The sequence below is a fragment of the Protopterus annectens genome, chromosome 7.part0 (assembly GCF_019279795.1).
Source record: "Protopterus annectens isolate FY-2018-M chromosome 7.part0, PAN1.0, whole genome shotgun sequence".
Classification (NCBI taxonomy): Eukaryota; Metazoa; Chordata; order Ceratodontiformes; family Protopteridae; genus Protopterus; species Protopterus annectens.
In genome coordinates, this window is record NC_056739.1 from 38210733 (window position 1) to 38226024 (window position 15292).

General features: G+C 36.2%; 1 protein-coding gene across 1 annotated transcript in view; it reads right to left on the bottom strand.

Moving 5' to 3' along the window:
- Positions 1 to 1414: 1414 nt before the first annotated feature.
- Positions 1415 to 15292, bottom strand: part of ELAPOR1 (endosome-lysosome associated apoptosis and autophagy regulator 1) — an 885667-nt gene continuing 871789 nt past the window's right edge. Inside the window, exon 22 of the mRNA XM_044076128.1 lies at positions 1415 to 1964. Within this exon, the coding sequence (XP_043932063.1) occupies positions 1887 to 1964 (78 nt within the window). The 3' untranslated portion in view covers positions 1415 to 1886. The remainder of the gene's footprint in view (positions 1965 to 15292) is intronic.

The following is a 15292-nucleotide window of genomic DNA, read 5'->3' on the forward strand; positions in this document are numbered from 1 at the left end:
TAGCAAGCACACTGCCACACTCAGAGAAGGTTAACATACAAGCACAACTGACACAGTTAGCAAGCACACTGCCACACTTGGAGAAGGTTACCATACAAGCACAGCTTACACAGTTAGCAAGCACACTGCCACACTCAGAGAAGGTTAATATACAAGCACAGCTTATACAGTTAGCAAGCACACTGCCACACTCAGAGAAGGTTAACATACAAGCACAACTGACACAGTTAGCAAGCACACTGCCACACTCAGAGAAGGTTAACATACAAGCACAGCTTATACAGTTAGCAAGCACACTGCCACACTCAGAGAAGGTTAACATACAAGCACAACTGACACAGTTAGCAAGCACACTGCCACACTCAGAGAAGGTTAACATACAAGCACAGCTTATACAGTTAGCAAGCACACTGCCACACTCAGAGAAGGTTAACATACAAGCACAGCTGACATAGTTAGCAATTACACTGCCACACTGAGAAGGTTAACATACAAGCACATCTTATGCTGTTAGCAAGCACACTGCCACACTCACAGAAGGTTAACATACAAGCACAGCTGACACAGTTAGAAATTACACTGCCACACTAGGAGAAGATTACCATACAAGCACAGCTGGCACAGTTAGTTATGTTTCTCCCTTCCTTCTGCTGCAGCTCCTTAAGCTCTGCGCACAACTAGACTAGTTCCATCCCCAGAGTAGGCAGGCCAGTGTCAGTCACCCACTCCCTCCCACCCTCTGTACCCAGCTCCCCAGCAGCATAGGTCACTGGTGTATGGGTTTTTGAGGTTTTTACTTTCTGCTGCAGTGCAACATCTAAATATCAGTGCAGCTCTGTCACGGTGTTCTTGGTGAATTGCTCAGTCAGCATATACCATTTCTTTTTCTTATGAACCATATAATTAAAATGGCCACACTTAAAATGAAAATGTGTATTTTATTAAGGTAAGATAAATACAACCTAAAAGAAACCCTTGTAATACAAATTTTTCTTTTATAAAAAAGGTACAGTAGGTAGGTGGTAACAAATTCACTATTAATTTGTAAAGTTATTTTTAATATGCAGTTTAAATGCAGAACTTGTATGTCATTGTCATTACAGGTAGATCTGATGCTTTGTGTCAGGTAAACATTGGCTCAAATGCAATTCCACCTCCTTTGGCAGCAGGACACAACATATAGCAATCAAAACACACACACACACACACACACACACACACACACACACACACACACACACACAAAATATGCATATACTTTCTTATACACGACCACACAAAGAGACATTTACACACACACACACACACACACACACACACACACACACACAAATATGCACACACACAGACACACACACCCACACACACACACACACACACACACACACACACACCACACACACACACGAAATATGCACACACACACAGACACACACCCCCCCACACACACACGAAATATGCACATACATTCTTATACACGACCACACAAAGAGAGACATACACACACACACACACACACACACACACACACACACACACACACACACACACACACACACACACAAAATATGCACATACATTCTTATACACGACCACACAAAGAGACATTTACACACACACACACACGCACACACGCACACACACACACACACACACACACACACACACACACACACACACACACTTTTCCCACATTCGGCATTCGTTGATAATGGGTTTAACATTAAGTACGGTTGCTGTATAAGGCCACCTGAAAACAAACTTGTAAAAATAATACAGCTGTGGTGACAGATTTAAATAATCCAAGGGACTGTTGTTCCACAAATCTATAAATACTGCAGAGAAGGCCACTTTGCGAAATGTAGTCCTGTAATCATATAAGACTTTTAAAGGTCCATGTCTGTTATCCCCTGTGATGATGGTTTCAGTGGAACAGAGTCGAATCCATCTGATGTCCTGTGAGCCTAATATGGAAACGATATGATTAGAAAATGCATTGTACAGTTTTCACTGCATATACTCTTGTGTTTTACAATTAGAACATGAATGCAAATTGTACTTCTGTCATACACGAGATTGGTCATGCCATACTCAAACCTTTCTGGCCATAACATGTCACATGATGCCTGACTGCTGCCTAATAACTACACATTTCACAAGAATTCAACAGTTCATGCATGCTCTTCCAGTATCTGCACTGGCGTTTGTGGCTGCTTTGGTTTCCTGCTCAGTCTCAAAGATATGCCTGCTGACTACGTACAATACAATATCCATAATTACACTTGCCCTTGTGGTTAGGATTGAGGTTATAAACATCAGAGAAAAAAAGATGACTTGCCAGGTTAACACATAAAATACAAAAATACAAAAAAGTGAATAATTACTGAAAAAACTTTATTTCATAATAAATATATTTTGCGATGGAGAGTATTTCTCGTCTAAGTCTTGTAAGAATAGCGGGAAGAGATACAGTTATAGTTAATTTAAAATCACACTTCAGCAATGACATCTGACTTGCATACACATACCCTGGGAGGTATCTAACAGCATTCTTGGGAAATACCCAAAATTAAAATAAAACCACTAAGGAATACATTACTTGTGACGTATAAGCAATGAAAGCAATACTGCATTTTTGACTGTACAGTGTAGTCACCCCAGCTTGCTAAAATGAAATCTTGGTATTTTAAGAGAACTTTGCTGACCACAGGACTGGAAATAAATATTGAGTTTTGCAGCAGGTAATTCAGACATGTTACCATTGTAAGAATACCTGATGGGTGGTTGAGTGTAGGTTGGCATATGACGAAGCAACATGGAAAGAGTGGCAGCCTCTTACTGCTCTCTTCTGAGACACACAAGAGGCTGCAGTTTTTAAACTCTCAGCATTCCTAAATAGTTATCATCTCTGCAGCAGAAACCATCATGGTTTCTGAAGCATATGTAGCACCCTTATGCCAACAATCTGATAATAAGAGGCATGTTAACAGTGGGTGTCTTTACTGACTTGTCCAAAGCTTGGATTCTGGCCAAAATCCCAAACTTCTCAATGAACTACTTAGAGATGGAACAACTTCCACCCTTCTCACCTGGCTGCAAAATAAATCTTCCCAGCAAGAAAAAAAAAACAGACTAAATTCTCTCTATAGATTAGAACAATTGGGCATGGGTGTTTCTCAAGGTTATGTGGGTTAGGCCATTTCTATTCACTACTTTTAAAATCTCCCATTCTAGTTATTTTTGATGCCAGTCACATGGTCATCTGATCAGCAATCATGCTCACTATCACCAATTCATTGTCAATCAATTTAAACAGAATTAACATTTAATTTAAGAGTTTTGGTCTAAACTTAACGAAGCCATGCTTTTGGGAACTCTAGTCAGTCTTCAAAGTACCATCCTCATTAGATGTCACCCTTCCCAACTACTGTCAGGCAGTTCAGGTATCTTAGTTTCTTACTTGAATCAGATCCAGCACTTACAGTACATCTTGACAAAGTGCCAACAAAGCTAAACGGACCACTTACAACATGCAATCAAGTCTGTAAATACATAACAAAGAGATATAATCCACTTTGGAATAACTCACTCACTCACTCATCCTTTAGATGCAGCAGTTTACAGCTGGCACTGAATAGGCTCTGCAGATTTTTGCCACGTGTCCCCAAATGTGAGCACCACTGTGCCACACCTTAAAAGGCCAACATGTTGCCAGCTGTCCTTAAGGTCATTCTACATCCTGTATACTGCAAGCTTCATCAAAATCTGACCATTTATGCACCAATTCTGTTAAGCCTTAAACAATGCATACAGTGTTCAGAAAACACGTTCCCACACCCCATTTACTTTCAAAGCATCAAACTTTACACAAAAGCCAGACTTTATACACAAAATATAATAAACTCTTCTTCAAACTCATTCACTTAGTACCTCACTTTTTTCGTGAATAATTCATCAAGGCCTTGTCAGGAAGAGAGTTCAGAGTATGGACCAAAGTTCCACTTATAATGTATTGTGCACCCACTTTTTGTCAGCTCATACCCATTTGCTCACCCATCTTTGCAATGAGGTTAGCCTTACAGAGACATTAGACACTTTTTCAACAACATTTAAGGTTTAGATCCAGATCAATGGCCTGGCAAAATGATACACAAGAACTGAACTAAACTGTCTGTACCTATAGCTGGCATTTGTTTTGCAAACCTGCTTACTTTGTTTTGCACCTGCCTTATTTTTTTACAATTCTCTTTTCATTGCTGCACTGTATTTTTACACACCATATGCAAGGGTTATGGCTGAAAGAGGATATTCTGATGCAGTGTACACACCATAAATAAAAATGAATTACAAATATTTCAGCCTAACCAGCTTCTGTGATGTACAAAGATAAAGCCATGAAACAGCCCAGGTGACGGGCTCAGTTTGTGGTTTGGGCACCTGATGAAACTGGCTGAGGGGGGTGGAAGTGATTGTCCACTTCTGACTCACTCATACTTGGGGGGACAGAGATGGCCCTGGCTCTCTCTTTGGTGACACCAAGTATAAGCACTTGCCTCTGTGCATGTACATGCGGGGGGAGGGGCATATTGTGGTATGTTCCCTGTGGCAGGCAGCAGGAGTAGAGCTCTGAGAGCCACCCTGGATGGTGGTACTCTAATACAGGAGGGGTATGACACAGTGTAGAACCAGCGAGCCTAGGGATGCCTGGCTCATACCCATCAGAATGAATGGGCCATAAGGGTCTCATCTAGCTTAGGGGTGTCTGGGTAATACCCATTTGAATGAAAGTGCCACAGAGCTCTAACCTGGGTCTGGGGATGCCGGTCTCATATCAGTCTGAATGAATGGCTTGTAGACCTTTGGCTTGCCTAGGGATACCTGTTTCATGCTCATAAGAATTAATTGGTCACAGGGTTCTCGTCTAACTTAGGGATGCCTAGTTCATACCTATCAGAGTGAATGGAACATAGGTCTTTCATCCAGCTTGGGGAATGCCTTATTTATACCTATCAGAATAAATGGGCCAGGGACAGAGCCTAGATGGCCAACTGAGAGCAGTGAAGTTTGAGAGCTCCATAAACTTGTATAATAATATAGGAACATTGTATTATTTTCAATTTTAAAACATCAGAAATCTATAGATAAACTACTAAACTATATAAATATCAATTTTGGTGGAGATATACAAACATTTACCCAAGTAACTTGGAGATATATTGAGTCACTGAATATGAACAACTCAAGGAATTCTCATCCAGATGCTGCTTTGAAAAAAGAACTGCAGTTGATGACATCTACCTTACAGGAACTATCTTTGAAGATGGGTGGCTTTAAAAATGACTTAGAAAACCTCAAATTAAATTCTCAAAACCAGACTGATACTCTTAAGGAACTTTTACAGTAACACCATACAAAAATCACCAATATAGAGACTTCTCTAAATGACATTGAAGGGAGACTCAGAGAGGGAGAATTCTGAAAAGAATTTTTGCTTAAACAGAATACATGGCTGCTTAACAAAATAGTTGACTTAGAAAACAGGGAAAGAAGAAACAACATAAGGATCTTTGGTCTGCCTGAAAACACTGAAGGAGAAGACATTATCTCATTCTTAACAACCTGGATTCCTGAATTTTTAGACTTGAAAGAGGGACTTTCATTTGGGATTGAATGAGTGGACAAAGCACTGAGGAAACCTGCTTCTAACTCAACAAATACTCCACCTAGATTCATGGTTATAAAATTTATTTCATTTCTGGACAAGGAACTAATATTAAAATCTGCTTGGAGAAAATCATCCTTAAAATACAATCAAAGCCTGATAAGGCCTGACAATGATTATTCTTCCAGAATACTAAAACAAATGAAAAAAAGTCTAGCCAATAATAAAAATGTTGAAACAAAATAACATTAAAGCACAGCTGGCCTTTCCAGCCAAGATAAAAATTATTTTTGCCAATGAGATGAGAACTTTTAATGACTTAGAAGAAGCTACTGTATTCATCAAAAACAACAACATAGTGCCTATCCCAGAAGGAATGAAATGGATTGCCCCTACTCTTAAAAGAATAAAAGAAACAAATCCTTTGACTGATGCTAGAAAGAAGAAACAAAAAACTGATTTCAAGATAGCTGTCCCAAAAAATAACTCATACAACTACATCTCTCAAAGTATCAGCTGATATGGTACATCACTTGTCATCTGTTTTTATTTAAAAAGGAGGGTTTCTTAAACAACTGAGAAACAGTAATGATTTATTCAGAATGTTCAGAGTCCAGTAATTATTAACAAACAAAGGTAGGTCAAGATGGGTTACTATTTACATTATATATAAGCCAAACAAAGCAACATATAATACAAATATAGAAGTTTCTATTCCTGTACTTGAACTAAATGAATACTTATCTTGTTCATTTTTCATTGTTTTTACTTATAATAATTTAAGTAATTAATTAACTAATTCAACAAGGTACCGTTAATCAGAGTTCAGACTCAAATGTAACAAATTAACATCATATATAATAGCAGTAACAATACAGTGTTTTGAAAAAAAATGTTATCATGGAGATTAATGCCTTCTTCGGTTAAAGTATGATTTAAAAATGTCATGTATATCTTGGCTAAATAATAGTAGCAAGCTCTTAGTACAAATGTCATCATTATTCTGTCTAAATATACTTAATATCAATTATGGCAGGTATCACAGCTATGAGTGCTGTTTGATCAATCCTGATACGGCGTGCATGGATGCAGCCATGTATGGCAGCTAGTACAAATGTCATTATTATTCTGCATAAACATAGTTAATATCAATAATGGCAGGCATCAAAGCTACGAGTGCTGTTTGATTAAGCCTGGCATGGTGTGTGTGGATGCAGCTTTGTCTGGCAACTAGTACAAATGTCATTATTATTCTGTCTAAACATAGTTAATATCAATTATGGCAGGTATCACAGCTTCGAGTGCTGTTTGATCAATCCTGATATGGTGTGTGTAGATGCAGCTATGTCTGGCAGCAAGTACAAATGTCATTATTATTCTGTCTAAACATAGTTATATCAATTTAGGCAGGTATCACAGCTACGAGTGCTGTTTGATCAATCCTGATATGGTATGCGTGGATGCAGCTGTGTCTGGCAGCTAGTACAAATGTTATTATTTTTGTCTAAACATAGTTAATATCAATTATGGCAGGTATCACAGCTTCGAGTGCTGTTTGATCAATCCTGATATGGTGCGCGTGGATGCAGCTGTGTCTGGCAGCTAGTACAAATGTCATTATTATTCTGTCTAAACATAGTTAATATCAATTATGGCAGGTATCATATCTTCGAGAGATGTTTGATTAAGCCTGACATAGTGTGTGTGGATGCAGCTGTGTCTGGCAGCTGTTGTATGTTGCTGTTTTCATCTCCAGGAAGCTGTGGATTGTGGCTTGTGATTGAGGTTTACTGATGCTTGTGTATTAGGAAGAGACATTTGGTGTTTTAGCCTGGGTCCAGAAGAAAGGGGTGGATAAAACTGTGATTTGGGATATATTGGCAGAGAATAGTTTGTTTATGCATCTGCTGAGTGAGAGGTGGGAAGGCTGGAAGAATGTGTTATCTCTTGTTGTGGTGGCTTGTTGTGAGTTTTTTTTTTTAATCTGTTTGCTCTCTGTTCTTTTCCTGGCTGCTGACTCGCTGAAAGGGAGGAAATTTAGGCTTGAAGTTGCAGTGAAGTGAAGCTTTGCTTCAGGTGCATCGTGAGCCTTTGGTATGCAGTACACAGGCACACTAACAGAAACAGATGCTCCCAGGTTGCTATGGTAATGGAGACAGCGTGACAATAATGTTTAATGGCTCTGAAGAGCCTCAGAGATGATTCTCGGCAATGAAGCTTTTGGTTTAAAAAAAAGTATATCATAAAAGGGCTGTTTTAAACTACATGTACACATATTGATAGTCTCCCAACACTTCGTTTAGCTCAAGTTGATTCTTGATTAAAAATAAATGAATAAATAATAAGCGAAATTTTATATTTAAAATGTATTTTGGTCAAAATTAAGGACTTACATAAGAGTGGAAGTTTGAGTTATTCTGAAAGACTAAGAGCACTTGGTCTTGTACAGTACCCTTTGCAGTGGTCTGGGAGGTGAGCTTGCTCAATGTGTTGGGCATATGGGGATAGCTGATTCTAGGGGTGTTTGGAGTTGCCAGGAAGTGCTAGAGAGTCATCAGATTTCATTTGTGGAAATATCTGTGGGAATGGAAGGTGTGTTGAGTGGTTCACTAGCAGAATGACCACTGAATGGAGCAGGCTGGTAAAATGAAAGAGGACAAATATTGGTTTGGATATTTTAAGAACAGCCTGGAAACACACCACATGAACTAATGAATGGTATTCTGGCAAAACTGGATGGGCATTGTTGCCCATGCTTGAAGTACTGATATGTGTGTATGTAAGGATGGGAATATACTTATAACAGATAAGAAACTAGAAGGGTCTCATAATTTAAAGTCTATGGACTGTATAAACATACTTGGAATGAGCTAATAATAAGACAAGCATTACAGCTTGTGGTCACTCAAATAACTAAGCAACAGTCAAAAAACACACACAATACTTATGTAATGTATGACTTTAGTAAATCTAGACATAAAATATATAATTGTCATATAAGATGAAGCAGTCTGCTGAATTTAGATATTAAAGACAGGATTTAATAACATGGGCTTGTGTATAATAACTCTACTGTCTTAACTTGTCATAAATGACATACACTATATTGAACATCAAGGGGAAGCATGATTTTCTTATATAAGTAAATATGCATAACAAGTCATGTAATTCCTTTAATTTGAATTGTGGTTTTTGTAACCCATCTTGACCATATATAATACTTAAGCAGTTACCAAGGTAACTAATGTTTTATACATGACATCAAACTGACAAAGCTGTTCAAGGGAATTAATAGAAGCCTGAACTAGGAATGTCACAGAATGTAACAATCACATTCTGAACAAATAGTATTAAATTGACAACAGGCACTCAGTTTAACATTTGCTGATTATACAAAATAGAATGTTGCCATTTAAATCTAAAAAATTTCAGTGTATGCCATAAAATGCAATTTATGAATATGGAAAGGGAACTTGTAGTCATTAATCACAATAAGTGAATTTGTTGTTTTTAACCTATAATTTCACTCATTTTACAATAAGAAATGACAGATATGAAAATCCTTATGTGTAGGAAATGGGGGGGAGGGATGCACTGATACTTAAAATGCACTAACTTTCGTCAATGTTCACATAAAACAAACTTGATGCTTTATGTAAGTTAGCAACAAAGTGATTACTTAAATGCTGGCAAACAATGAAATATAACCTCTGATATATTCAGTAAAATACATTGTATTATAAACATTAGGTATAAATATTATTACCATCTATTTTATTAAGTAATACGTTTTGAAAGACTTCATCAATAAGGGTGATTATGTTAAATAACTGTGTGCTATAATATTTTACTGAGATTTTATATATGATACATCCTACTTTACCATGATTGAATTGCTTGTCATCTATCTTTCATGTAAATATTAATTCCTTATACAATAAGTAGACAGTTATATTGTAATTAGAATTATGTCTAATCTACAATAGTAGTATATCTGTTCAAAATAATATAAATATTGCTTATTCCTATTATAAATATTCTCCATATGATAATTCAGTTTATGGAGCTCAGATGATCTGGATTATTAAGGTATGAGTCATAATCTGATGGATTTAGGTTTATCCATCAGATTAGGAATGATTTTCACTCCATGGCTAGTGCGGATCTTAGCTTTGTTAACATTTATTAATTTAAATGTGTTATTTCACAAAAACATTTTTAATATGCCTGACCAAAACATTACTTTATTGGTAAACACTCAAAGTATAACACTGATAATTTCCTTTAAAAAACTCAAACATATGCTTTATAGTTATCAGAGCAAAATGTTTAATAGTCACAATAAAACAAAAAAATACATAGTCTAAATAAACTAAGATGGATTTAACTTTATTATCTTTAAATACCAATGGCTTAAACAATCCTTGCAAGATATCAAATCTACTGAAATATTTAAAACTGAACAAAGCACAAATTGGCTTCCTTCAAGAAACTCATTTCAAAACAAATGACAATTACAAATGGAATCCTAAGGAATAGATGATATTGGTGCAATCCACTTATAAGACAAAGACAAAAGGGGTAACAAGTTTATGTAAAACAAATGTGATTAACCCAGAAATCATTTATAAGTATGACGATAAAGAAGGCCTTATGGCATTAGTAATAGTTAAATATAATAACAGAATATGGACCCTAGCCAATCTATACTGGTTCCTAGGCATTGGAACAGGAACTGTTAAAAACACTTGGATTTCATTTCCAATAATTACAAAGGCAACTTAATATTAGGAAGAGATTTTAACTGTATATTTGATATTTCGAAAACTACAAATAAAAGACCGCTGCATACATCTGCTGTATCAAAAGCTTTAAACAAGTGAGTAGAATCATTTCATCTTGTAGATACTTTCAAATTTAAAGAAGATAAATCTTTGTTGTTTCCCCATCAAGATCACAGATTTGGTACTCAAACTAGAATAGATAAAATATTTGCTGCCCATGACTTACACTCTAAAATCATTAATTTTTCAATCACTCCCTGCCCCTTTTCATACCATAATTCATTGATACTAAAACTTCAAAATGGGTACAAACCATTAATCTTTAATGCCAGAATTCCAGCATATATATAACTAAAATTAAAGAGTTCAAACCATGGTTATTATCTGAATTACAGTTCTTCTTAGATATTAATTACACCACAGAGATAAATAAATTAATGATATGAGACTCATTAAAAGCTTGCATACATGGTCTTTCCCGGGGAAAGAATTTGCTTAAAAGCCACTTCTTCATTTTGTGTTTTCGACATTTATCATTTGATGAAGACACATTCGACATAATGTGTCTTCATTCTTCTGGCAGGAACCCATATGAAGCTCCCTGGCTGTAAGCTTACTGTATCCCACAGGATGGCTGAGTGTGGAAGGAACAGTCTAAGTTTGTGTGGGGGGTCAGGGAGTGTGGAAGGAAAAGACTGAGGCTGTGTGTGTGGGGAGGTCAGGGAGTGTAGAATGAACAGTCTGCGTGGGGGTCAGTGAGTGTGGAAAGAACAGTCAGATTCTGTGTGAGGGGTCAAGGAGAGTGGAAGGAACACTCTGAGTTTGGGTGGGGAGTCAGTGAGTGTGGAAGGAACAGTCTGGTCTGTGTGGAAATTTGGGAGGGAGCAAAAAAATTTAGATTTGTGTCAGCAATTCTGCAACTTAATGTAACATAGGGTAGTATCACTGCATATAGGGTAGTATCACTGTGTATAGGGTAGCATCACTGTAATATAGGGTATTATCACTGAATATAGGGTAGTATCACTGTAATATAGGGTATTATCACTGTATATTGGGTAGTATCACTGTAATATAGGGTAGTATCACTGTATATAGGGTAGTATCACTGTGTATAGGGTAGTATCACTGTAATATAGGGTAGTATCACTGTATATAGGGTAGTATCACTGTAATATAGGGTATTATCACTGTTTATAGGGTAGTATTACTGTAAAATAGGGTAGCATCACTGTATATAGGGTAGTATCACTGCATAAAGGGTAGTATCACTGTAATATAGGGTAGTATCACTATATAAAGGGTAGTATCACTGTAATATAGGGATGTATCACTATATAAAGAGTAGTATCACTGTAATATAGGGTAGTATCACTGTATATAGGGTAGTATCACTGTATAAAGAGTAGTATCACTGTAATATAGGATAGTATCACTATATAAAGGTTAGTATCACTGTAATATAGGGTAGTATCACTGTAATATAGGGTAGTATCAATGTATATAGGGTAGGATCACTGTATAAAGAGTATGATCACTGTAATATAGGGTAGTATCACTATATAAAGTGTAGTATCACTGTAATATAGGGTAGTATCAATGTATATAGGGTAGTATCACTGTATATGGGGTACAATCACTGTAATATAGGATATTATCACTGTTTATAGGGTAGTATTACTGTAATGTAGGGTAGCATCACTGTATATAGGGTAATATCACTGTATAAAAGGCAGTATCACTGTAATATAGGGTAGTATCACTATATAAAGGGTAGTATCACTATAATATAGGGAAGTATCACTATATAAAGGGTAGTATCACTGTAATATAGGGTAGTATCACTGTAAATAGGGTAGTATCACTGTATAAAGAGTAGTATCACTGTAATATAGGGTAGTATCACTATATAAAGGATAGTATCACTGTACTATAGGGTAGTATCACTGTATATAGGGTAGCATCACTGTACAAAGAGTAGTATTACTGTACATAGGGTATTATCACTGTAATATAGGGTAGTATCACTGTATATTGGGTTTTATCACTGTATAAAGAGTAGCATCACTGTATATATGGTAGAATTACTATAATATAGGGTAGTATCACTGTATATAGGGTAGTATCACTGTAATATAGGGTAGAATCACTATATAAAGGGTAGTAGCACTGTAATATAGGGTAGTATCACTGTATAGAGGGTAGTATCACTGTAATATAGGGTAGTATCACTGTATATAGGGTAGTATCACTCTAATATAGGGTAGAAGCAATATATAATGGGTAGTATCACTGTAATATAGGCAAGCATCACTGAATATAAGGTAGTATCACTGTAATGTAGGGTAGTATCGCTGTAACATATGGTAGTATCACTGCATATAGGGTAGTATCACTGTATAAAGGGTAGTATCACTGTAATATAGGAAGGATCACTGTAATATAAGGTAATATCACTGTATATAGGGTAGTATCACTGTATAAAGGGCAGTATTACTACAATAAAGGGTAGTATCATTGTATATAGGGTAGTATCACTGTATATAGGGTAGTATCACTGTATAAAGGGTAGTATCACTGTAATATAGGGTATTATCACTGTATAAAGGGTAGTGTCACTGTAATATAGGGTAGTATCACCATATAAAGAGTACTATCATTGTATATTGGGTAGTATCATTGTATATAGGGTAGTATCACTGCATATAGGGTAGTATCACTGTCTAAAGGGTAGTATCATTGTAATATAGGGGAGTATCACTGTATAAAGGGTATTATCACTGTAATATAGGGTAGTATCACTGTATATAGGGTAGTAAAACTGTATAAAGAGCAGTATCACTATATATAGGGTAGTATCACTGTATAATGAGTAGTATCACTGTATATAGGGTAGTATCACTGTATATAGGATAGTATCACTGTATAAAGAGTAGTATCACAGTAATATAGGGTAGTATCACTGTATATAGGGTAGTATCATGGTATAAAGGGTAGTATCATTGTAATATAGGCTAGTATCACTATATAAAGGATAGTATGACTGTACTATAGGGTAGTATCACTGTATATAGGGTAGCATCACTGTACAAAGAGTAGTATTACTGTACATAGGGTAGTATCACTGTAATATAGGGTAGTATCACTGTATATAGGGTTTTATCACTGTATAAAAAGTAGCATCACTGTATATAGGGTATAAGTACTGTAATATAGGGTAGTATCACTGTATATAGGGTAGTAGCACTGTAATATAGGGTAGAATCACTATATAAAAGGTAGTATCACTGTAATATAGGGTAGTATCACTGTATATAGGGTAGTATCACTCTACTATAGGCTAGAAGCAATATATAATGGGTAGTATCACTGTAATATAGGCTAGCATCACTGTATATAGGGTAGTATCACTGTAATATAGGGTAGTATCACTGTAACATAGGGTAGTATCACTGCATATAGAGTATTATCACTGTATAAAGGGTAGTGTCACTGTAATATAGGGAAGTATCACTATATAAAGGGTAGTATCACTGTAATATAGGGTAGTATCACTGTATATAGAGTAGTATCACTGTATAAAGAGTAGTATCACTGTATATAGGGTAGTATCACTGTAATAATATAGGGTAGTATCACTATATAAAGGGTAGTATCACTGTAATATAGGGTAGTATCACTGTATATAGGGTATTATCACTGTAGTATAGGGTAGCACCACTGTATATAGGGAAGTATAACTATAAATAGAGTATTATCACTGTATATAGGGTAGTATCACTGTATATAGGTCAGTATCACTGTAATATAAGGTAATATCACTGTATATAGGGTAGTATCACTGTATAAAGGGCAGTATCTCTACAATAAAGGGTAGTATCATTGTATATAGGGGTGTATCACTGCATATAGGGTAGTATCACTGTATAAAGGGTATTATCACTGTAACATAGGGTAGTATCACTGTATAAAGAGTAGTATCACTGTATATAGGGTAGTATCACTGTATATAGAATTGTATCACTGTATAAAGAGTAGTATCACAGTAATATAGGGTAGTATCACTGTATATAGGGTAGCATCATGGTGTAAAGGGTAGTATCACTGTAATATAGGGTAGCATCACCCCTAAAGTATCACTCTATATAGGGTAGTATCACTGTATAAAGTGTAGTATCACTGTATATAGGGTAGTATCACTGTATAAATGGTAGTATCACTGTAATATAGGGTAGTATCACTGTATATAGGGTAGTATCACTGTACATAGGGTAGTATCACTGTAATATAGGGTACTATCACTGTACATAGGGTAGCATCACTGTATAAGGGTAGTATCACTGTAAGATAGGGTAGTATCACTGTATATATGCTAGTATCACTGCATGTAGGGTAGTATCACTGTATAATGGGTAGTATCACTGCATATAGGGTAGTATCACTGTATAAAGAGTAGTATCACTGTATATAGGGTAGTATCACTGTATAAAGGGTAGTATCACAATAATATAGGGAAGTATCACTGTATATAGGGTAGTATCATTGTATATAGGGTAGTATCACTGTACTATAGGGTACTATCACTGTATTCAGGCTAGTATCACTGTATAAAGGGTAGTATCACTGTATATAGGGTAGCATTGCTGTATACAGGGTAGGATCAATGTATAAAGAGTAGTATCACTGTATATAGGGTAGTATCACTGTATAAAGGGTAGTATCACTATAATATAGGGAAGTATCACTGTATATAGGGTAGTATCATTGTATATAGGGTAGTATCACTGTAATATAGGGTACTATCACTGTATACAGGGTAGTATCACTGTATAAAGGGCAGTATCAC